We start from the raw sequence: 25,135 nt of genomic DNA on the forward strand, positions 1-25,135 counted from the left end.
GTATTGAGAAACTTTTGTTATTGACCAAATACTTATTTTCCACCATAATTTGCAAATAAATTCATAAAAAATCTTACAATGTGATTTTCTGGATTTTTTTTCCTCATTTTGTCTGTCATAGTTGACGTGTACCTATGATGAAAATTACAGGCCTCTGTCATCTTTTTAAGTGGGAGAACTTGCACAATTGGTGGCTGACTAAATACTTTTTTCCCCCACTGTATATAGCACCTTTCCACCAGGTGCTTGAAGCATTTTGGTCCTCTGTTGGTAGAGCATGGCACTTGCAACGCCAGGATAATGGGTTCGATTCCCGGGACCACCCATGCATGACTGTTAGTCGCTTTGGATAAAAGTATCTGCTAAATGGCATACATTATACAGTGGGGGAAAAAAGTATTTAGTCAGCCACCAATTGTGCAAGTTCCCCCACTTAAAAAGATGAGAGAGGCCTGTAATTTTCATCATAGGTACACGTCAACTATGACAGAAAAATTGAGATTTTTTCTCTCCAGAAAATCACATTGTAGGATTTTTAATGAATTTATTTGCAAATTATGGTGGAAAATAAGTATCTGGTCACCTACGAACAAGCAAGATTTCTGGCTCTCACAGACCTGTAACTTCTTCTTTAAGAGGCTCCTCTGTCCTCCACTCGTTACCTGTATTAATGGCACCTGTTTGAACTTGTTATCAGTATAAAAGACACCTGTCCACAACCTCAAACAGTCACACTCCAAACTCCACTATGGCCAATACCAAAGAGCTGTCAAAGGACACCAGAAACAAAATTGTAGACCTGCTCCAGGCTGAGAAGACTGAATCTGCAATAGGTAAGCAGCTTGGTTTGAAGAAATCAACTGTGGGAGCAATTATTAGGAAATGGAAGACATACAAGACCACTGATAATCTCCCTCGATCTGGGGCTCCACGCAAGATCTCACCCCCGTGGGGTCAAAATGATCACAAGAACGGTGAGCAAAAATCCCAGAACCACACGGGGGACCTAGTGAATGACCTGCAGAGAGCTGGGACCAAAGTAACAAAGCCTACCATCAGTAACACACTACGCCGCCAGGGACTCAAATCCTGCAGTGCCAGACGTGTCCCCCTGCTTAAGCCAGTACATGTCCAGGCCCGTCTGAAGTTTGCTAGAGTGCATTTGGATGATCCAGAAGAGGAAGGGGAGGAGACAGGTTAAAGAAGGATTTTTAAGCCTTGAGACAATTGAGACATGCATTGTGTATATGTGCCATCCAAAGGGTGAATGGGCAAGACAAAATATTTAAGTTCCTTTGAACAGGGTATGGTAGTAGGTGCCAGGTGCACCGGTTTGAGTGTGTCAAGAACTGCAATACTGCTGGGTTTTTCACGCTCAACAGTTTCCCGTGTGTATCAAGAATGATCCACCACCCAAAGGACATCCAGCCAACTTGACACAACTGTGGGAAGTATTGGAGTCAACATGGGCCAGCATTCCTGTGGAACGCTTTCGGCACCTTGTCGAGTCCATGCCCTGACGAATTGAGGCTGTTCTGACAGAAAAAGGGGGTGCAACTCAATATTAGGAAGGTGTTCTTAATGTTTTTTACACTGAGTATTTTTGCATTGTATGAGAGGGTGGTGTGGAGCTCATCACACATCAGCTACTACAGTGGAGAGATGACTATTGTGCGTCTAACAAACCAAATCAGATGCAGATGTTAAAGGCCAAGTGCAGTCAAAACGTGATTTATTTTTTTGTGTTTGATATATATTTCCACACTATGAGGTTGAAACAATACTGTGAAATTGTGTTTTTCTGTGTGTGTAAGAGCTGTTTGAAAAGGCCGCCTGACATTTCAGCCTGCTTTGGTGGGATTGAGTTTTGGCCTGCCTGGTAATAATAATATGCCATCTAGCAGACGCTTTTATCCAAATCGACTTACAGTCATGTGTGCATACATTTTTACGTATGGGTGGTCCCGGGGATCGAACCCACTACCCTGGCGTTACAAGCGCCATGCTCTACCAATTGAGCTACAGAGGACCACATCACCAGGTGGTAAATTAGTTAATAGACCAATAAGAAAGAAATTGCTCTTTGCTAAGAAGCTATTTTTGTTTATTTTTAACCACTTTAATTGAAAACAATCCAGAAATTATTTGATATTGAGATAAAAACGGCTGCATTGGACCTTTAACTACTTTGAAATATCACTTTACATTGGTTTCAATATGCCGGTTGGTCTGTTGGACATGTTCCCTTGTGCAGTCGTCACTAGACTTGCTACTGTGTTTCCTGTCTGGATGATGAACAGCTGTCAGCCTCTAGGCACAAGACAAACACCCTATCGGGGGCTTGGTGTCCATACATGGACATAATCATGCTCAGGGAGACGGGTATGCAGGCCACGGGCACAAACACTTACAAGAACCAGATGTAGATTGGCATAGACGGGCAGACCACAAACCAGAGCCAGAGATACTGCAAACAGGAGGTCGAGAACTTGTTGTGAGTAACTGAAAATGAATTATCTGGAGGTACACAAAATAATAACACATACCTGGCCACCAGACAAAGACAATATGTCAGCACTCAAAGTAGGCTAAAGATAACATATACACTGTAGAGGGAGAGGAAATTGTGGGTGCATACACCAAAAGCAGTGGCGGTACACCAGATCAAACCCCATGGCAACTTCAGAGTTCGGGTTGATTAAAGGTTTATACCATGATGAGGGGGATACCATTTTGTCAATAGAACTGGCAGTAAATGAGATAACTAGTGCCTCACTAGCAAGCCCCTCAATTCATGTTGCTTTGCTTGCTGCTACTCTTGCTTTCTCAACAGCCTTGCTGACTTCCTCCATAAGATTGACATTCTAGAATTGTTTCGGGATGTATCCAGCCCTGATAATTTATTTTTCAAACCCATTCTTTGGCTTTCAGGTACAGTATCATCTAAAAGATGTCATTAAACACAGATGCTTATGCCCAAAGTTCACAATTTTCATTTTTTAACAGCTACTATGGCTGAGGTTGGAGAAACTAAACTGTGTTTGGATAGCAGGTTGTCATTTATTGTCATGAGTCTTCTCCTTGAGGCAGAACTGAGTGATTTCTGCAACATGGGCCAGCTGCACAGTCAAAATTGGCTATATTGTAAAAATTAATTAAAACAAACATTTGCTTTTTGGTCTTAATTTAAGGTTAGGGTCAGGCATTAGGGTTAGTAGTGTGGTTAGGGTTAAGGTTAGGGTGCCAGCTAGTGACCACTCTGCAGAGCTGCCTCTAGAACAAGATTCATGACAAAAACAAAGGTTTGCGCCTATGATCTTCTGTTCTCTATCCATGGAATTAGTCCAATGCGCCATCAGGATGGAGCTAGCATGCCATGTTTTTTTAACTCATAAAAAGCTGTTAATTTTTGTCTATTCAAACAGACCCCATTTCAAAGGAAACAAGCAGCCATTAAGATCAGGTGTGGGCGTTGCCATCGCACCTGAATACACTTAAAGAGATAGAGGATAACGAGACTTCTGTTGACGCTGAGACTGGAATGTATATGTTTTTCAATGACATTCTAAGAATGTTCTTTGAACGTTACTAATGTGTTCTTGTCATTTTTATGGAAAGTTTTCTTTATGTTCTGAGAACTTTAAAGTAGACTACTTTGCAGATATGAAACAAACAGACAATCATAATATCAGTAAAAAATATCAAATTCCCAGTTTATGCTACAAACCAACTTTATAAGAGGTTTTAAAAATAGGTTATATTTGACTCAACATACCATGACGTACATTAAGGCATTGTTGGCAGAATAGATGGATGCAGTTCACTGCATGATTAATATAATTCACCAATACATTTCTTGGTAGTCCAAAAAATATTGCTATTATCAGTTTGTTAATCACAGATGGCCTGGTACATTGTTTGCTGCCTCCATTCGGGATGCACTGTTTCAGTTTCAATGACTCAATATTTTGAAAAAAAAAAGACAAATGTAACTAAGGCTTGGAATTTCAATACATTCAAACTAGCAAGGGCAATGATCACAAGTCAGTCATAACGTGGCTAGTGTATCTATTTATGTAGCAAGGTAAAAAGACGGAGCATAACGTTAGCTAGATAGCTAGCTAGCTGCTAGGAGGATGTCATGCAATGTCATTGGAGGAGGGGGAGAGTGACTGACTTTTTCCCCTCATATCGTTTTTCGGTGGATATACACAGCTAGAGATGCAGGTGTCATTTGGTTAGCTAGCAAGAGCTTGAATGACTGTTATCCAGTTAGCATATCTCTTGCGGTCGCAAAATTCACTCTGGCTATCTACTCCGATTTCAGAGCACTCTCATCTGAGTGTGCCAGAGTGCAAAATAACTGATGAATTTACGAATGCGCAACACCCACTAGATATGACCGGTGTCAGGAAACGTAGGCAAAAAGATGAATAGTAAGACACCAACATTCTAGATAACATGTAAACAGCATAACCAGCTCTGCAACGGTGAGTAAAATGGTCAGAGTGAGGTGTTCTCTCATTTGTGTCTGGAGGTAGCTAGCTAGAAAGCTAGCCAACTTTATCCAGTTAGCTTGGGTGCTTGGTTGGGACAAGAATGAATGCGTTGGCAGGCAAGCTGCAGAAGGACGAGTAGGCTACAATTCCCATCGTTTATCAGTGCAATTTTGAAGGGCAACTAGCTGAAAAAGTTTGAGAGGGTTTATCTAATGTTCCTTCATTAGATTTTAGCTCATCTTGCTCTGGCTAGCATTAGTTGTTGATCTTGTTGTTGTTGATGTGCATAACTGAGGGAGAGAGAGCCTACCTTTTCATGATTGTTTGATCAATAGGACTGTAAAGTTCCCAAATGTAAGAGGACTCCTGAGATATTTACATATTTGCAGAAATCCATTCAGATGTATTTTGTGGCTTTTGGCGAATGCATTCTAATGATCTAAAGTCATGCTGTCGCAACTGCCTGTAAACACACAGTCCAGTACAAAATGAATAATGTCAGGCCTGTGTGGCAAATGGCTTGTTTGCATAAAGGCCTACTGTAGCTCTGATTGACAGATGTTTTTTTAAGGTTTTATATACTGCAGTATCTATTAATTGTCCAAACACACGGCCGCACTATACTGCTATCGAATTTTCACAAATGCCTTTATGAAAACGTGAAAATTACCATTTAAAAAAAAGTATTTTTTAAGTGTCATATTCTTGCTGGGGGTGGATATGAACAGATTTTAGTAAGATTTCATGTTGCTAAAATGTTGTCAGTTCCACTTTAAATAGAACCATGAGGAAACCTGTATGAAAAGTTATGCTGAAGTACTGAAATTCCCACAGAAGAACATTGTTTTTAAACGTTCTCAGAGAACATTACTTTAAAGGTGCACTATGCAGATATCGCTCCGCCATTTCCTGGTTGCTAAGATTCTAATAGTTCGCCTAATTTCAGTTTACGTGACAAAATGAGACCAAACGAAACTTAAGAACGGGAAGCATAGAAATAGCGCACGTAGGACATATCTATCGCTTCTTAGACTTGTTTTCAATGCGAATGACAGATCTATAACTACCATTTCTATATGAATTTGGTCGGGTGGCCCCAAAAAGTTACATATTGCAGCTTTAAATAGAACCATTGGAGGAAACCTGTAGTTAGAGTGCAAATGAGTGTTATTCAGGGGTCTCTATTGGGCCTAAAAAATATATTTAATTTATGGGCCTAATAAGAAAGACATAATTTAACAGTAAAAATAATTACCTTCTAATGTGGCATGAACACAACCAGTCATGGATAAAATAATCTGCTAAGTGGCACATAATGATGCATTCATCTGATTCTCAAACAAATCTCTTCAAAAAGTAGGCTACCTGTGCATGTTTGTCCACTCCAATGTACTGTATTCCAAACAGTGCAATGCATGTACACTCGCACCATTTGATGAATGGAAATAGACATCTGTTTGCAAAACCCAAAAAAGTGTGCCTAATGACATTCAGCGATTGCCATTGATTAGGCCTACATTAATTAATATTTCTTGCTGACAAATGTACCTTTTTATGTAGCCTGAAAAGTCGGGGCACCTGAAATAGGGCTAACACACACGGTCAATTTACTAGACTAGGCAAAAATGTGTAGGCCTATTACCATGAACTTCAAATAGACCTACCAGTAATGTAGTTGTAAAAAGAATTGGTGAGTAAACTCTTCCAGGAGCGGTGAAAAAAGTAACGCTCCCTATACCTTCAATGCATTTTTCAGAAAAAGGGGGGTAAACTGAGTTTAGTTGCATTTACCCTCCACTAGGCCTATACCACTGACGGTAGTCTACCCTCTCAGCTGAGGCAAATTTTATACAAATGAACACACGCAGAACGGGTAGCCTACATTCAATATAATACACAAGTTTAATCAAAACATGTTACACCCTAGTTCATGAGTTGTCCATAATTTATGTGTTGAATGCTTGGAGTCTTCACAGATTGTGTGACATAAAACACCACCTTTCTTTCCTTACATTAATGACATTTATGACAGTGTTATTTGTAATTGTTAAACATTTAACATTTAAATTAGAACATTTAACTTAAACCCTGTATGATTCCTGGATCTTGGAGATCTCGGAAAATGCACTGGAAGTGCAATCGGAAAGTATTCAGACCCCTTGACTTTTTCCACATTTTGTTACGTTACAGCCTTTTTCTAAAATTGATTAAATGTTTTTTTCCCTCATCAATCCACACACAATACCCCATAATGACAAAGCAAAAACTGCCTTTTATTTTCATATTTACCACTGTAAAACCTTTTTATCACTGCATTTTAAACAAATAGGAAAATTGTTAAATTAGCATTATTTAGAGATAATGAAAATGCATATTTAGGGGGCGAACACTCCAGTGCAAAAGTCCGAAAACGTACAGTTTCTGGAAATTTGCAGGCATGTGTCCAGCCATGTTCGGCCTTGCACAAGTCCCGTGCATCTCCGATAATGAAGGCTTTATGTGCGCAGACGTGCACGGACAAGTATATGTCCGGAAACATCCAGCTTTGCCCAGGGCGAGTCTCCATTAGGGTTAAAATGTTGCTATAGTGTTGAGGGGCCCATGGGATCCATGTTGCCTTGACGATAAGTCCCCAGACATGATCTGTGTGGGGTAGCTCACCAAGTAGCTTTGGTCCCTCTCCGAGCGGCTCTGTATTTCTTGACAAAGCCACACTGGTTTGCCATTTTGCAGGCCATCCTCATCGCTCATCAGGTCAACATTAACTCCTCTCCAAATGTCTCTCTCATCCTCTCTCAACTGTGCATCTAGAAGCAAAAAACTAAGAAAATCCATCTGTCTCAAGTCATGCATATTCATACAATTCAAGTCTGTGTTCTGTCAAAATTGGCTATTTTGTAAAGAATTATGAAAACCAAAATTAGCTTGTTGGTCTTAATTTAGTAGTAGTTAGTAGTCAAATCAAATCACATTTTCTTTGTCGCATGCACCGAATACAACAGGTGTAGACCTTACCGTGAAATGCTTACTTACAAGCCTTTTACCAACAATGCAGTTTTAAGAAAAATAAGAGTTAAGAAAAAGTGGTACTAAAGAAACTAAAGAAAAAAGTATCACAATAAGTAAGTATAAAATAACAATAATGAGGCTATATATACAGGGGGTACCGGTACAGAGTCAATGTGCGGGGATACAGGTTAGTCGAGGTAATTGAGGTAATATGTACATGTGGTTAAGTTTAGGTTGAAAATCAGATTTTGTGACTGTGGTTGTGCCAGCTAGTGACCACTCTGCAGAGCTGCCTCCAGACAAGATTCATGACAAAAAATGCTAACCTGCATTTGGATGGATCAACAACATCGCAGTCGCTTCACACTGGCCTGTATGACAGAGGGAAAGCCTGTCCTGAAAAACCCATTCCAAAGCATGCATCCTGTTTGCAGCAAGGCACTTAATACTGCAAAAAGGCCAAAATGCAAAGTGTTACATTTGGTGCGAAGTAACCCTCATTGAGTAACCCTTTAAATTTATCCACTCATTTTCATGCACATTTTTTAATTGAGAAATACTGCACCAAACCGTGAGTACGGTAGTGTACAACCAAAGATTTCAAGATTAAAGGCTGGTTTATACTACTTCTGTGGTCCTCTGTAGCTCAGCTGGTAGAGCACGGCGCTTGTAACGCCAAGGTAGTGGGTTCGATCCCCGGGACCACCCATGCACAAAAATGTATGCACGCATGACTGTAAGTCGCTTTGGATAAAAGCGTCTGCTAAATGGCATATTATATTATATTAACATGTCTGTATACAGTTGTCGCAGTGACATCATGAACATTCTATTGTCGTCCGACATCAAACTTGTCGTTGTCGTTATGAACAACTATAAACACAAAAACGACAGGCTGTATGACATCAGCAGCCTGGGGATCCAAAATAGCATAACTGGTGCATTTTAACACCAATAAAGCCATCCGTTTAAAAATGAATTCAGTACATGTCAATCTAGCAAACCAGACAACTAAAAGCAACTTTCTGAACAATGTTTTTGGTTAGTTTCTAGCTTGTTAGAAGGTGTAAACGGTAAAGTTAAATGGGTACTTGCATAGTGGAGTCTTTTGTTTAGACATCTAGCTAGCTAGCTAAACAATTAACCATAATCCCAACTCATAACTTTACTACCCTGCATGAATCTACAGGTAGCTAAAGCTAACCAACTAGCTAGGTTCAATGTTAGCTAGCTAACATTAGGCTATAACTAGCAATAAAAATGGCTCTGCGATACGAATAACATTACTACACAGATCCTGCACATAACGTTAGCTAGCCAGCCAGCCAGCCAGCTAAAGTTAGCTAGCTAGCTAAAAGTACGCTTTAACTTGCAATGAAAACGACATTCTGATAAAATTAGAAACGTGTAATATCTGAATATGTAGCTAGCTAGACTCTCTTACCCATATACATTGAGATGGAAGCTTCTCCCTCTCTGTCACGGATACCATGGTTGCCCTTAGTTTGAAGATGTAATCCTGACAGGTGTTTTATAGAACAGCCTTCTGTGTTCTCTTTTCGACTCCCTCCGCATTTGCAATCAAACGCCTGATTTTTCTCCATCTCCTTAACTATCATACTCTGCTTCCACTGGAAATTCCACTTATTTCAAAACTCGGTCCACAAGAAAGTGGAGAACCTTAGCAACACTTGTGCAGTTCTTCATGATATCTTTAAAAAAACGCTTAATAAAAGATGACCTACACATACAGTGAGGGGGGGGGGAAAGTATTTGATCCCCTGCTGATTTTGTACGTTTGCCCACTGACAAAGACATGATCAGTCTATAATTTTAATGTTAGGTTTATTTGAACAGTGAGAGACAGAATAACAACAACAAAAATCCAGAAAAACGCATGTCGAAAATGTCATAAATTGATTTGCATTTTAATTAGGGAAATAAGTATTTGACCCCTCTGCAAAACATTACTAGTACTTGGTGGCAAAACCATTGTTGGCAATCACGGAGGTCAGACGTTTCTTGTAGTTGGCCACGAGGTTTGTACACATCTCAGCAGGGATTTTGTCCCACTCCTCTTTGCAGATCTTCTCCAAGTCATTAAGGTTTCGAGCCTGACGTTTGGCAACTCGAACCTTCAGCTCCCTCCACAGATTTTCTAAGGGATTAAGGTCTGGAGACTGGCTAGGCCACTCCAGGACCTTAATGTGCTTCTTCTTGAGCCACTCCTTTGTTGCCTTGGCTGTGTGTTTTGGGTCATTGTCATGCTGGAATACCCATCCACGACCCATTTTCAATGCCCTGGCTGAGGGAAGGAGGTTCTCACCCAAGATTTGACGGTACATGGCCCCGTCCATCGTCCCTTTGATGCGGTGAAGTTATCCTGTCCCCATAGCAGAAAAACACCCACAAAGCATAATGTTTCCACCTCCATGTTCGACGGTGGGGATGGTGTTCTTGGGATCATAGGCAGCATTCCTCCTCCTCCAAACACGGCGAGTTGAGTTGATGCCAAAGAGCTCAATTTTGGTCTCATCTGACCACAAAACTTTCACCCAGTTCTCCTCTGAGTCATTCAGATGTTCATTGGTAAACTTCAGACGGGCCTGTATATGTGGTTTCTTGAGCAGGGGGACATTGCGGGCGCTGCAGGATTTCAGTCCTTCACGGCGTAGTGTGTTACCAATTGTTTTCTTGGTGACTATGGTCCCAGCTGCCTTGAGATCATTGACAAGATCCTCTGTGTAGTTCTGGGCTGATTCCTCACCGTTCTCATGATCATTGCAACTCCACGAGGTGAGATCTTGCATGGAGCCCCAGGCCGGGGCAGATTGACAGTTATTTTGTGTTTCTTCCATTTGCGAATAATCGCACCAACTGTTGTCACCTTCTCACCAAGCAGCTTGGTGATGGTCTTGTAGCCCATTCCAGCCTTGTGTAGGTCTACAATCTTGTCCCTGATATCCTTGGAGAGCTCTTTGATCTTGGCCATGGTGGAGAGTTTGGAATCTGATTGATTGATTGCTTCTGTGGAGAAGTGTATTTTATACAGGTAACAAACTGAGATTAGGAGCACTCCCTTTAAGAGTGTGCTCCTAATCTCAGCTCATTACCTGTATAAAAGACACCTAGGAGCCAGAAATCTTTCTGATTGAGAGTGGGTCAAATACTTATTTCCCTCATTAAAATGCAAATCAATTTATAAAATTTTTGACATGCGTTGTTCTGGATTTTTATGTTGTTATTCTGTCTCTCACTGTTCAAATAAACCTACCATAAAAATTATAGACTGATAATTTATTTGTCAGTGGGCAAACGTACAAAAGCAGCAGGGGATCAAATACTTTTTTCCCTCACTGTACTAAGCAGCTCATGTTATAGACAGAAGCGTGCTACATGGCAGACCAATCCAAAGTCATCTCTCGGCATGTCCAGCCCATCCATTATCTCTGCCAATCATGGCTAGCTGGAAGGTTCCTGTCTTTTCCCGTGGCTAAACCAACTAGGCTGGTAATTTAACAATTTTATTCGTATTTACAGATGGCACACAAGTTTGTTTTTAAGGCACATGAAAGTTTACATGTTCCAGATGGCATTTCTGCCAAAAAACGCATTTTGATTTAAAAAATACAAATTAAGTTCAAATGCCTGTGAAGTAGTGATGTGCGACACACCTAGTTTTCTGAAACGAGTTACATTAATTACAGATTTCTTGAGTTATGTTAGATCAATTCTGACTACCGCGTCTCAAAATGGACAAACAGTACTATTGCCGCTTCTTTCTTGTTTTTGCTCTCCAAAACTCTTGAGCGTGCCGTCTCTAGCCAACTCTCCTGCCATCTCTCTCAGAATTACCTTCTTGATCCAAACCAGTCAGGTTTCAAGAGTGGTCATTCAACTGAGACTGCTCTTCTATGTGTCACGGAGGCTCTCCGCACTGCTAAAGCTAACTCTCTCTCCTCTGCTCTTATCCTTCTAGACCTATCCGCTGCCTTTGATACTGTGAACCATCAGATCCTCCTCTTCACCCTCTCTGAGTTGGGCATCTCCAGCGCTGCTCACTCTTGGATTGCGTCCTACCTGACAGGTCGCTCCTACCAGGTGGCGTGGCGAGAATCTGTCTCCGCACCACGTGCTCTCACCACTGGTGTCCCCCAGGGCTCAGTTCTAGGCCCTCTCCTATTCTCGCTATACACCAAGTCACTTGGCTCTGTCATATCCTCACATGGCCTCTCCTATCATTGCTACGCTGACGATACACAACTAATCTTCTCCTTTCCCCCTTCTGATAACCAGGTGGCGAATCGCATCTCTGCATGTCTGGCAGACATATCAGTGTGGATGTCGGATCACCACCTCAAGCTGAACCTCGGCAAGACGGAGCTGCTCTTCCTCCCGGGGAAGGACTGCCTGCTCCATGATCTCGCCATCACGGTTGACAACTCCGTTGTGTCCTCCTCCCAGAGTGCAAAGAACCTTGGCGTGACCCTGGACAACACCCTGTCGTTCTCCAATAACATCAAAGCGGTGACCCGATCCTGCAGGTTCATGCTCTACAACATTCGCAGAGTACGACCCTACCTTACACAGAAAGCGTCACAGGTCCTAATCCAGGCACTTGTCATCTCCCGTCTGGATTACTGCAACTCGCTGTTGGCTGGGCTCCCTGCCTGTTCCATTAAACCCTTACAACTTATCCAGAACGCTGCAGCCCGTCTGGTGTTCAACCTTCCCAAGTTCTCTCATGTCACCCCGCTCCTCCGCACACTCCACTGGCTTCCAGTTGAGGCTTGCATCTACTACAAGAACATGGTGCTTGCCTACGGAGCTGTGAGGGGAAGGGCACCTCCTTACCTTCAGGCTCTGATCAGACCCTACACCCAAAAGAGGGCACTATGTTCATCCACCTCTGGCCTGCTTGCTCGACGGAAGCACAGTTCCCGCTCAGCCCAGTCAAAGTTATTTGCTGCTCTGGCACCCCAATGTGGAACAAGCTCCCCCACGACGCCAGGACAGCGGAGTCACTGACCACCTTCCGGAGACACTTGAAACCCTACCTCTTTAAGGAATACCTGGAATAGTATAAAGCAATCCTTCTTCCCCCACCCCCCATAAAACATATATATATATTTTTTAAAGGTGGTTGTCCCACTGGCTATCATAAGTTGAATGCACCAATTTGTAAGTCACTCTGGATAAGAGCATCTGCTAAATGGTGTAAATGTAAATGTTTTTTCAAGTGAAGGTTTTAGAGTTTGCAAGCACACTCATTCGGTTCACCTAGTCGACTTTGGCTAGCCGCCAGACGATCTGAAGCATACTGACGCCTTTAGGCCTGCTTCAGTCTGCTTGAGACCTGACACTGGGAGAGAAATTCTCCTTTTAGCAGGACAATAACACAAAACAAGTCCAAATCCACACTTTTTTATTGAAAGAAAACAGTTTCTTACCAAGACAAGACAGTGGAAACTCCTGAGTCACCTATAGCGCATTGTGACTAGGATTGAACTCCTTTAAATTGTTTTATTTGCTGTTATTAAATCAGTGTTTTCTCATCGCCAATAACAAAATACAGATTTAATAACAGTAAATACAACAGCATAAATAAAAAAGGAATAAAAATCATATTCACAATGGGGCTGACACATTTTTGACTGCAATGATCTGCAAACAACTTGACTGACTTTGAGCAATTTTGAAAGATGTGTGCAAAGTTGGTGGAGGCCTAACCAAAAAGAAAATTATATTTTTTGACATTTATTTTTTATTTGGAAATTGTGAAGGTTTTGCAGAGAACTGAGCAGTGAAAAAAAAGTGAATGCATTTTAATTCCAGGCTGTAAGACCACAGAAAACAAATTGTTGTCACATTCTACAAATGGTATGTGTTGCAACAGAACACTATTCAATGCTCCATTATAGAACACATTGGATTTCAATAGCTCTGTGAGTGAGTGTGGATGCTTCTCAACAAACATACCACACCTCTAAATGATCACAGATAAATGCTGTAACTCGACACACCCTATATCATTTCATCTCCTTCAGCTCCAAGTCAAAATGCACCTTATTGTAACCATCCTCGTGAGCGTGCTTCTCCCCAAAGGTAAGAGGACTATTTAGGCTATAGCCTACAGTTAAATTGCATTTCGATTATAATTTATTTAAAATGTCAAAATAGTATGGCTATAGCCCATATCTTTTTTTGTATTACTTGGGCTACTGTTGACTGCATTTGGATGAATTCTGCTTTGAAGATCAAGTTCAGCAATTATTATAATTGTTTGCAATTTCAGTTTAGCCTATAGCCCACAGTTTAGAACTATAATGAAGATGCAATACATATAACTTCAACAGCATTGATCAATGTACCTTTTGAATGACAAACGCATTTCAGCCAAAGAAAAAAGGGTCCACGTTTTAGTCTATTATATCCCTGATAATTTATGAATGGAATTTCTAATAATGGGATGCTGTAACTTTTCACCTTCTCAGCATATTCACTCAAGTGCTTTGAGTGCATAGCAGGAAACTCGGGAGCATGCACGGACAAGCAGATTGACTGTCCTAATCCAACCCAATGTGGAAACATGCGGATGACATCCTATACGGGTAAATTAATGGCAGGTTCATTTAGCTCACAAGTTTTAGCCTAACGACAAGACAAATATTTAGGTCAATTTTGTAAAGTTTTTTTTTTCACCTGTATTTTTTGCTTGCATCGACATATTTTTTTCAATTTCCAGGTGGTACAAAAATATCAGATATGAACGTAAAGTCTTGCTCGGTGCCTGCCGAGTGTCTCACTGGATCAATGAACTTCGGAATGATGAGCACTACGATCGCCAGCAAATGCTGCAATACAGACCTCTGCAACTCCCAAAGCATCCCGATCCCTGGTAACTATCTCAATGAGAATGGATAGTCTTTGTTAGCGTATAGTAAATGCTACTATTAAAACATTCAATTTGATAGCATGATGAAAGGTTGAATTGAAATTAATTGTTTTAATTGATAGGTCTATGAGGTTTGAGTTTATGAATTAGACTTTAACAAAATTCTTAAATTGGCATGTCAACCTAAAAATGAAATACAACCAACCGATTTATTTCGCGTAATTATTTAACGGCTGCTAAGTGTTTTCAACAGAGGAATAATTGAAATAGGCTGTTATAAGGAATAGAATGAAGCTATTTTGATTTTGGTTTGTGGTGAGCTGGAAGTGAAAAGTGGTATCACCTATCCGGTAGAGTCCACTGAAACCACTCCTAATGGCAAGAAGTGCTTCACCTGTACCGGAACGGACTGCACGAGCGCTCTGAGCTGCGTGGGGGACGAGGACCTCTGCATCTCAACAACAGGTAGTGTGTCAGATTAATGGCGCACCGTTATCCGCATATTCTTTACATTCCTATAGCCTATTTCCTTAGTTACTTAAGGCAAAAATGTAAGGAGGGTGGTTGGTTGGAGTGGATGGGTGGACATATAATGCGAATGTCTAGCAACCCAAAGGTTGCATGTTTGTATCTCATCACTGACAACTTTGGCATTTTAGATAACCCTTCCCCTACCCTTAACCCTTTTAGACAACCCTTGCCCTAACTCCTAACCTTAACCCTAACACCTAGTGCTAGCTAACAGCCATGTGGTGATGTATTTTAGCTGTCAGTCAAACTCCTTAAAAGTGAAACTAACATGTACAGTTGAAGTCGGAAGTTTACATACACCTTAGCCAAATACATTTAAACTCAGTTTTTCACAATTCCTGACATTTAATCCTAGTAAAAATTCTTAGGTCAGTTCGGATCACCACTTTATTTTAAGAATGTGAAATGTCAGAATAATGGAAGAGAGAATGATTTATTTCAGCTTTTATTTATTTCATCATATTCCCAGTGGGTCAGAAGTTTACATACACTCGATTAGTATTTGGTAGCATTGCCTTTAAATTGTTTAACGTGGGTCAAATGTTTCGGGTAGCCTTCCACAAGCTTCCTACAATAAGTTGAGTGAATTTTGGCCCATTCCTCCTGGCAGAGCTGGTGTAACTGAGTCAGGTTTGTAGGCCTCCTTGCTCGCAGATGCTTTTTCAGTTCTGCCCACACATTTTCTATACGATTGAGGTCAGGGCTTTGTGATGGCCACTCCAATACCTTGACTTTGTTGTCCTTAAGCCATTTTGCCACAACTTTGGAAGTATGCTTGGGGTCATTGTCCATTTGGAAGACCCATTTGAGACCAAGCTTTAACTTCCTGACTGATGTCTTGAGATGTTGCTTTAATATATCCACATAATTTTCCTTCCTCATGATGCCATCTATTTTGTGAAGTGCACTAGTCCCTCCTGCAGCAAAGCACCCCCACAGCATGATGCTGCCACCCCCGTGCTTCACTGTTCGGATGGTGTTCTTTGACTTGCAAGCCTACCCCTTTTTCCTCCAAACATAACGATGGTCATTATGGCCAAACAGTTCTATTTTTGTTTCATCAGACCAGAGGACATTTCTCCAACAAGTACGATCTTTGTCCTCATGTGCAGTTGCAAACCGTAGACTGGCTCTTTTATGGCGGTTTTGGAGCAGTGGCTTCTTCCTTGCTGAGCGGCCTTTCAGGTTATGTCGATATAGGACTCGTTTTACTGTGGTTTCCTCCAGCATATTCACAAGGTCCTTTGCTGTTGTTCTGGGATTGATTTGCACTTTTCGCACCAAAGTACGTTCATTTCTAGGAGACAGAACGCGTCTCCTTCCTGAGCGGTATGAAGGCTGCGTGGTCCCATGGTGTTTATAGTTGCGTACTATTGTTTGCACAGATGAACGTGGTACCTTTGGAAATTACTCCCAAAGATGAACCAGACTTGTGGAGGTCTACAATTTCTTTTCTGAGGTCTTGGCTGATTTCTTTTGATTTTCCCATGATGTCAAGCAGAGAGGCACTGAGTTTGAAGGTAGACCTTGAAATACATCCACAGGTACACCTCCAATTGACTCAAATTATGTCAATTAGCCTATCAGAAGCTTCTAAAGCCATGACATCATTTTCTGGAATTTTCCAAGCTGTTTAAAGGCACAGTCAACTTAGTGTATGTAAACTTCTGACCCACTGGAATTGTGATACAGTGAAATAATCTGTCTGTAAACAATTGTTGGAAAAATTACTTGTGTCATGCACAAAGTAGATGTCCTAACCAACTTGCCAAAACTATAGTTTGTTAACAAAACATTTCTAGCACTGGAATTGAGCACACAACCCTCGGAGCCAGAGTCTGCGGGTTAAACTCCCTATCCCCCATCCTCAACCACAACACCCTAGCGAGCCTACTAGATGATAATAAGCGCTCACGTTGCCCCTAGTGGACGGTATAGCTTCACATTTCACCAGGTCCAAATGTAATCTGGTACCTACAGAATCAGCACCTCCTGGAGTATTCCATAAGAGAATGGGCTGAAAGTTTTATCCAATGTGCACTTATCAGGAGTTGACTGTACTTGCAAAGCATTGAGACTTGTGAATATCAATAACATTGTATTTTGTGTGGTGCTAGTGAACACGGGTGGCGAGAAGATGACAATGAAGGGATGTGTCTCCAAGAGCATCTGTGTGGGAGAAGTGTCAAGAGCACTGGAGACCGCCATTAGCATGGACATCAAGTGCTGCGAGGGCAACCTGTGTAACAACGCCCAGAGCATCGGACTGAGCCTCCTGCTCCTGGTGACATCCATGGTCTCTTTCGCCCTGTTCCACTGAGAGGCATCGTGCCTTCACCTCCTTACCTCTCCTCCCCTCCTTTCTCCTCTCCTCTCCTGGGCATGGTCTCGTTCTGTTTACTAGTTCCATTGTAACAGGAGCCTCCGTCATTGTCCACACCCCCCATCTCCCCACTCTCTACTTGTTGTGTGTATTAATAATGGATGTTATTGAATAGCCCCTTTCACTAGACGCTCCCTTGGGGCTTCACATTGTGTAGGGTTAACTCAACCCCTCCAACCCACTAGCGTAATGCTGCAGCCACCTGTGGAACGCACTATAGCCATTTCATTTTAGGGACAGCTCTTGCAAAAAAACACACCCACAACAACCCACACCTACATCCATCCCATAACCCCTACACACACCCACACCCACCCTCTTCTCTCCTCAAGGCCCTGTGAGTCAGTGAGGCATGGATGTTTGGTGAGGCATCTGCTAATCTAAGCAAGTGTTGTACATTGCTTCAAATCATTGGCATTGTTAGCTTTCACATGTTTTTAACGTTCTGAAAAACATAAAAAATACAATTTTTAACCTGGCAGAAATATACTTGAAATTAAATATGTCACTGGATGTGTACAGTGTTAATGTATTTGCAATGCCTAATTGATGAACAAGATGAATTCTGTAAATTAAAAAATATGAAAAGTATATGAATTACTGAATAGATGAGCTGACTCTTTATTCTCACAACCTCCTGTTTCCCCCTCCAATTAGGCAATTAATAAAAATATATATTAAAAAAACATCCACAATATTCATTACAAGATTTAGTTGAGGTTTAAGTGACTGGTTTGTCCCAAATACAATGCTTTTAATTTTTTTAATATTTAGTACTAGCTTAGCACCCCGTAATAAAATAAAATGTGTATTTGTCAGATGCGCCGAATACAACAGGTGTAGACCTTACAGTGAAATGCTTACTTACAAGCCCTTAACCAACAATGCAGATTTAAGAAAGAATACCAAAAAATGTTTCACAACAAAATACAATATAAAATAATACGAAATAAAAGTAACTAATAATTAAAGAGCAGCAGTAAAAATAACTATAGCGAGGCTAAATACAGGGGGTACCGGTACGGAGTCAATGTGCGGGGGCACCGGTTAGTCAAGGTAATTGGGGTAATATGTACATGTAGGTAGTTATTAAAGTGACTATGCATAGATAATAAACAGAGAGTAGCAGCAGCGTAAAAGAGGGGTGAGGGGGCAATGCAAATAGTCTGGGTAGCCATTTGATTAGATGGGGTAGAAGCTGTTTAGAAGCCTCTTGGACCTAGATTTGGCGCTCCGGTACCGCTTGCCATGCAGTAGCAGAGAGAACAGTCTATGACTAGGGTGGCTGGAGTCTTTGACAATTTTTAGGGCCTTCCTCTGACACGCCTGGTGTAGAGGTCCTGGATGGCTGGAAGCTTGGCTCCAGTGATGTACTGGGCTGTACGCAAAACCCTCTGTAGTGCCTCGCGGTCGGAGGCCGAGCAGTTGCCATACCAGGCAGTTATGCAACCAGTCAGGATGCTCTCGATGGTGCAGCTGTATAACCTTTTGAGGATCTGAGGACCCATGCCAAATCTTTTCAGTCTCCTTAGGGGGAATAGGTTTTGTCGTGCCCTCTCTAAGACTGTCTTGGTGTGCTTGGACAATGTTGGTTTGTTGGTGATGTGGACACCAAGGAACTTGAAGCTCTCAACCTGCTCCACTACAGCCCCGTCGATGAGAATGGGGGCGTGCTCGGTCCTCTTCTTTTTCCTGTAGTCCACAATCAACTCCTTTGTCTTGATCACGTTGAGGGAGAGGTTGTTGTCCTGGCACCACACGGCCAGGTCTCTGACCTCCTCCCTATAGGCTGTCTCGTCGTTGTCGGTGATCAGGCCTACCACTGTTGTGTCATCGGCAAACTTAATGATGGTGTTGGAGTTGTGCCTGGCCATGCAGTCATGGGTGAACAGGGAGTACAGGCGGGGACTGAGCACGCACCCCTGAGGGGCCCCCGTGTTGAGGATCAACGTGGCGGATGTGTTGTTACCTACCCTGCTCTGCTAAATGACGTAAATGTAAATGTACCCTTACCACCTGGGGGCGGCCCGTCAGGATGTCCAGGATCCAGTTGCAGAGGGAGGTGTTTAGTCCCAGGGTCCTTAGCTTAGTGATGAGCTATTACCGGCATATTCAACATCGTTTAAGAAACATATTACCTTCAACAGTGTAAACAATGTTTTGTGAATATTGGTGTCGTAAAAATTTTAGCTAACGGGTTATAATTAGCATGTTTGACATTTCAGTGGAAATACTACTATTATTTTCTGATAAGCGGTTTATCAAAAATAATACGTCCAATATTATCGGCATACAGTCCCCAGTTATTGGCCACCTTACTCTTTTGTTCAATTACAAGATATATCCATTTAATTTTGTTATTTTACCTTCCGGTAAAAAATGTAATGACTTGCCTGTCAACTCTTCATTGCGTAGCCCAGTGCGCCCTTCTGTGGTTATTCACCAACATATTCAGTGTTGTTGTAACCAAATAATGTCTCATAATTTGTTTTACAGATTAATCTTATGTTTTGAGACAGTAGATAACAGTTTAATACTAAAATAAATATGTGTATGAATAATTTACATCACAGAACTTTAATTTCAGTAATGTGCATTGACATAAATAATGAAAACACTGTTGGAGTTTGTGTTACAGAGATGTACTTGGAAAGCAAAGGAAGAAATACACAAGATGGGCTGAATAAATACATATTATATTTTAGACATAAAAAACAAATATATATATATATATATATTAAATCTCGACCTCCATCCCTATATTGTCACAAAAATCACAATAAAAATCCAGCTCCACCGCCACCTCTGGATCCCACTGCACACAGTGGAACCAGAGCTGGCAGAAGTCATAGCACACCCATGGCACCTCGGACCTACACTCCTGAGGGGAGCTTCCAGGCGGATAACGCTCCCCGCAGCGAGCACAGCAGGTGGTGTCTTATTTTATTTGAAAAAAAATAATAATCAAATTGATTAACATGGTTTTGCAAAATGTAGAAGTTCTACAACAACAATAGTAATTGATACAACTGAGAGAGAAAAACAGATTATGAAGTACCTGAGAGTAGTGCCAAGTGTGGTGTGACAGAGGTGGCTGGTGGAGCTTTTCTCCTCCTTTTATGTGCTGCAGTTTCAGAAAAAGTAGTGTTAGACAGAGCCTGTTTCATGAAAACCCTTTAAAACTTTTTTTACATCAATACCTCTGGAGGAAGCTGCAGAAGTTTTGGAGGATGTGGACATGCCTTGAGGGCTGGTGCTATGGACTGTATTTATGTAAAGAGAAACATTTAAACATTGCTGTTTCATAAAACACATAACAAACAGTCATTTTTTCATAATTTAATATGTTTACCTGTGGAGGTGGCTGTATTCGAATTGCAGGGGGCAGGGACACCAGACAAGGCTGCTATGGTGGTGTGACCAGGGGAGACGGAGGAGGCAGTTGGTCCAGAGGAGGCTGCATTGGTGGTGACATACGGGGGGGTGCATCGTGGTGGTGGTGGACGAAACCGCCGCCGATGGCTTGGAGGAGCTGGTGTTTGTAATGGTGGGGTTGAGGGGCCGACGATGGTGTGGCCGGGAGGAGAGTAGGCATGTGGCCGCCTTCTGCAGCTGGGGACTCCGGCGGCTCCTACAGGTTTGCACACTGGGAGACGGTGGTGATGCAGCTGTCAGGAGTTGTTCCAGTGGGGGTTCCAGCAGAGGCGATGGCGTCAATGGTCTCATCCATGGCAGCCCTCTCCTGTGCCCTCTGTGTTCTGAGAGGTGCCCGGCGCTCTTTCTCCTCTGCTTCGGCCCTCTCCTTCTCACCCCTCTCCTGCCACTGGCGCGTGTATTCCTCCCCGGTGAGGCATGTGGCGACCACAGGGAGTCTTCTGTATCGTTCTAGCCGATACTTCAGGACAGTAAGGATGTGCCCCAGGTCATTCGCTATCAGCCCCCCTCTATTAGAGGGTGCTCTTCTAGAGCTAGGGATGGGACTGGAGCAGGGGCTGGGACTGGGACTGGAGCAGGGGCTGAGGGTCCTCCTGTGGTCGCTGGGGAGGAGGTGCTGATGGACGGCACAGTGCTGCTGGTTCTCGGCGAGGCGGTGGTGGGACCCTGTAGGGACCGAGACGGCATTAAACGGGACCCTTCAATGGCTGAAGGGTTAAAAGGGAAGAGGCCACACTTCTTAAACCCTTCCACCACATTGTGCATGTCCTTGCAGCACTGGTACGGGTAGCAGAATACTCTACGCAAATTCTTATTTGTTTACCATGTAGAGTGATCAAAATGGCTAAGGTCTCCAGCTACCTTGGAGAACTCAGTCTTTAAAGGGCCAAAGTATGCCACGTCCAGCAGCTGCAGGACATGGGTGCAGTGTGGTGGAAGACAAAAAAGTATAACCCCTTCCCTTAGTGCCGCAGCGAGCACCTCTCGGTCCATGTGGCTCTAGTGCCCATCGAAGAGGAGTAGGAGAGGGCGCTCCTTCACTGCATGCTTAATGAAGTGCTGAAATCACTTCCTGAACAGGTCCCCGTCAATGTAGCCACTTTTTGACCGTCCATACAAGGCTTGGGGGGGCCTCCCAGTGTGTAGTGGCCACCGGGGAAAAACACTTAAGGTAGATGATGAATGGGGGGACATCCTCCCCAGCTGCATTGAGGCAGGCCAGCACTGTGATGTGCTCCTTGGTCCCCGGAGCCTGCTGGTACACGTGTTTTGCGCCCCGGGGAGCCAGCACTTTGTGCCTGCTCTGGTTGCTACGAAACCCAGACTCATCGCAGTTATAGATTTGTCTGGGTTTCTCCCTCAACCCACTCTCCTCCAAGTGCTTCTCATAAGAAGCGAAGAAGGTGTCCATCGTCGGACTCAGCTCTCCCCCTGTCCAGGTTGTCCGACCTTCTCATGCTCAGGTTCTTGTGCCTCCTCCTTAACATTTCCCACCACCTCTTCCCCAGTGGTGGGATTGTTTACCCTGGGTGCCGAAACTTACAATAGAATAGAATATATAATTGTTTGTTTTGGCATCACCATAAACATCCACATTCAGAATTCTACATACATAAACACATAGAACACCAAATACAGTGGCTTGCGAAAGTATTCACCCCCTTGGCATTTGTCCTATTTTGTTACCTTACAACCTGGAATTAAAATTGATTTTTGGAGGGTTTGTATCATTTGATTATACACAACATGCCTACCACTTTGAAGATGCAAAATATTTTTTGGGGTGAAACAAACAAGAAATAAGACAAAAAAACTGAAAACTTGAGCATGCATAACTATTCACCCCCCCAAAGTCAATACTTTGCAGAGCCACCTTTTGCAGCAATTACAGCTTCAAGTCTCTTGGGGTATGTCTCTATAAGCTTGGCACATCTAGCCACTGGGATTTTTGCCCATTCCTCAAGGCAAAACTGCTCCAGCTTCTTGAAGTTGGATGGGTTCCGCTGGTGTACAGCAATCTTTAAGTCATACCACAGATTCTCAGTTGGATTGAGGTCGGGGCTTTGACTAGGCCATTCCAAGACATTTAAATGTTTCCCCTTAAACCACTAGAGTGTTGCTTTAGCAGTATGCTTAGGGTCATTGTCCTGCTGGAAGGTGAACCTCCGTCCCAGTCTCAAATCTCTGGAAGACTGAAACAGGTTTCCCTCAAGAATCTCCCTGTATTTAGCACCATCGATCATTCCTTCAATTCTGACCAGTTTCCCAGTCCCTGCCAATTAAAAGATCCCCACAGCATGATGCTGCCACCAACATGCTTCACTGTGGGGATGGTGTTTTCTTGGGGTAATGAGAGGTGTTGGGTTTGCGCCAGACATAACGTTTTCCTTGATGGCCAAAAAGCTCAATTTTAGTCTCATCTGACCAGAGTACCTTCTTCCATATGTTTGAGGAGTCTCCCACATGGCTTTTGGCGAACACCAAACGTGTTTGCTTATTTTTTTCTTTAAGCAATGGTTTTTTTCTGGCCACTCTTTCATAAAGCCCAGCTCTGTGGAGTGTACGGCTTACACAGCTCTGTGGAGCTTTGCAGCTCCTTCAGGGTTATCTTTGGTCTATTTGTTGCATCTCTGATTAATGCCCTCCTTGCCTGGTCTGTGAGTTTTGGTGGGCGGCCCTTTCTTGGCAGGTTTGTTGTGGTGCCATATTCTTTCAATTTCTTAATAATGGATTTAATGGTGCTCCGTGGGATGTTCAAAGTTTCTGATATTTTTTTATAACCCAAACCCTGATCTGTACTTCTCCACAACTTTGTCCCTGACCTGTTTGGAGAGCTCCTTGATCTTCATGGTGCCGCTTGCTTGGTGGTGCCCCTTGCTTAGTGGTGTTGCAGACTCTGGGGCCTTTCAGAACAGGTGTATATATACTGAGATCATGTGACCGATCATGTGACACTTATATTGCACACAGGTGGACTTTATTTAACTAATTATGTGACTTCTGAAGGTAATTGTTTGCACCAGATCTTATTTAGGGGCTTCATAGCAAAGGGGGTGAATACATATGCACGCACCACTTTTCCATTATTTATTTTTTAGAATGTTTTGAAAAAAGTTTTTCAAAATTTGTGTATGTCCATTACATGAAATCCGAATAAATAAATAAATAGGAAAAACGCCAAGGGGGATGAATTATTTTGCAAGGCACTGTACCTGCGTATTTTGTCTGTGTATTTCATCAGCCTCTGTCTGGTGAAGGGAACCCATGGCTGGCGCAGTAGATAAATAAAACTGTTACTAGCAGATAAAATTCCCATACACGTGGTAATCTCCTAAAAACAAAAGATGCCTGACCTTGGCAGCCTGGCGGATAGCCATCCCTGCAGTCCTCCATGGTATGGAACATGTCCATCTCACTCCACTGCTTCCTCTTGACTTTCTCCATGCTGTGGTGGTAAATACATGTAGCTAAAAAACTTGGCATACTATACACATTTTAGAAAGATAACTCAATCTGAATGTATGAACATTTACATTTCTAAGCTAAGGCATTGAAAGGTGAAGTTTTCACAATAACTGAAAGTGTACCCACGTTTTTTGTTTGATGTTATCTGTAATGAAATTTGTGTCCCAATTAGTTTAATATTGATGCATACATTGTAACATTTTACTAAATACTGCCTCTATGTAGCTGTTGTAAGATGAAACATAGCCAACAGTGATAGTTGTCAAAAAGTTCATGGTTCGAAGTTCAAAATAAATGTTTGCAGATTGTGCAAAACGCCCCTGTCAGAGGACAACAATTTTGATATGGTAAACATTCAGCTGTTTTCGTGATATGTATTATCTAACACTTTTTGCTTACTTAGCAGTTCTATCAACATTTAGCAACTAAGCTAGCAACATTAGAAAATCCGTTAGCTATATTTCAGAGGTAAAAAGTTGGATATTAAATTATGTGTGGTCTGTCACGCAAAATGTGTATTTATATTACTTTTTTGAAAACGATCTTAACTTACATACATTTAAATGAAAATTGGTGGACAGCTAACTGGAAGGGTGTCTTTAGTCGCAAAACTTACCGTTATTTTCCAGTCCATTTAAATGTTGAGCTTGAGGTGATTTAGTCCTCCAACCACTAGAGAGTGTCCGAAGTTAGGGGGTGTCCGATGTTGGGGTAAAATTAGCTAGCTTATTACTTGCCACCCATTCAAAAACCGACTGCAACTCTTTGTTAAGTGTTGCAGTGATTTTACTTGCTGTGATAGCTGATGTGTATTATGTTGAGTCATCAGCATACATAGACACACAGACTTTACTCAAACAACCTCTGGGTTCTGTTAGACAGGTAACTTTCAATCCACAATATAGCAGAGGATGTAAA

The 25,135-nt window shown here is 42.3% G+C and overlaps 1 protein-coding gene across 1 annotated transcript; it reads left to right on the forward strand.

The window, feature by feature from the left end:
- The first annotated feature begins 13,528 nt into the window (after positions 1-13,528).
- Positions 13,529-17,929, forward strand: LOC121542807 (urokinase plasminogen activator surface receptor-like). Its single transcript, XM_041852355.2, has 5 exons — positions 13,529-13,613; positions 14,003-14,119; positions 14,254-14,406; positions 14,758-14,868; positions 17,052-17,929. The coding sequence occupies exons 1-5, from the start codon at positions 13,568-13,570 to the stop codon at positions 17,252-17,254; spliced, it is 630 nt and encodes a 209-aa protein (XP_041708289.1). The 5' UTR covers positions 13,529-13,567; the 3' UTR covers positions 17,255-17,929.
- The last annotated feature ends 7,206 nt before the right edge of the window (positions 17,930-25,135 follow it).

Source organism: Coregonus clupeaformis, unplaced genomic scaffold, assembly GCF_020615455.1.
Source record: "Coregonus clupeaformis isolate EN_2021a unplaced genomic scaffold, ASM2061545v1 scaf0033, whole genome shotgun sequence".
NCBI classification, from domain to species: Eukaryota; Metazoa; Chordata; class Actinopteri; order Salmoniformes; family Salmonidae; genus Coregonus; species Coregonus clupeaformis.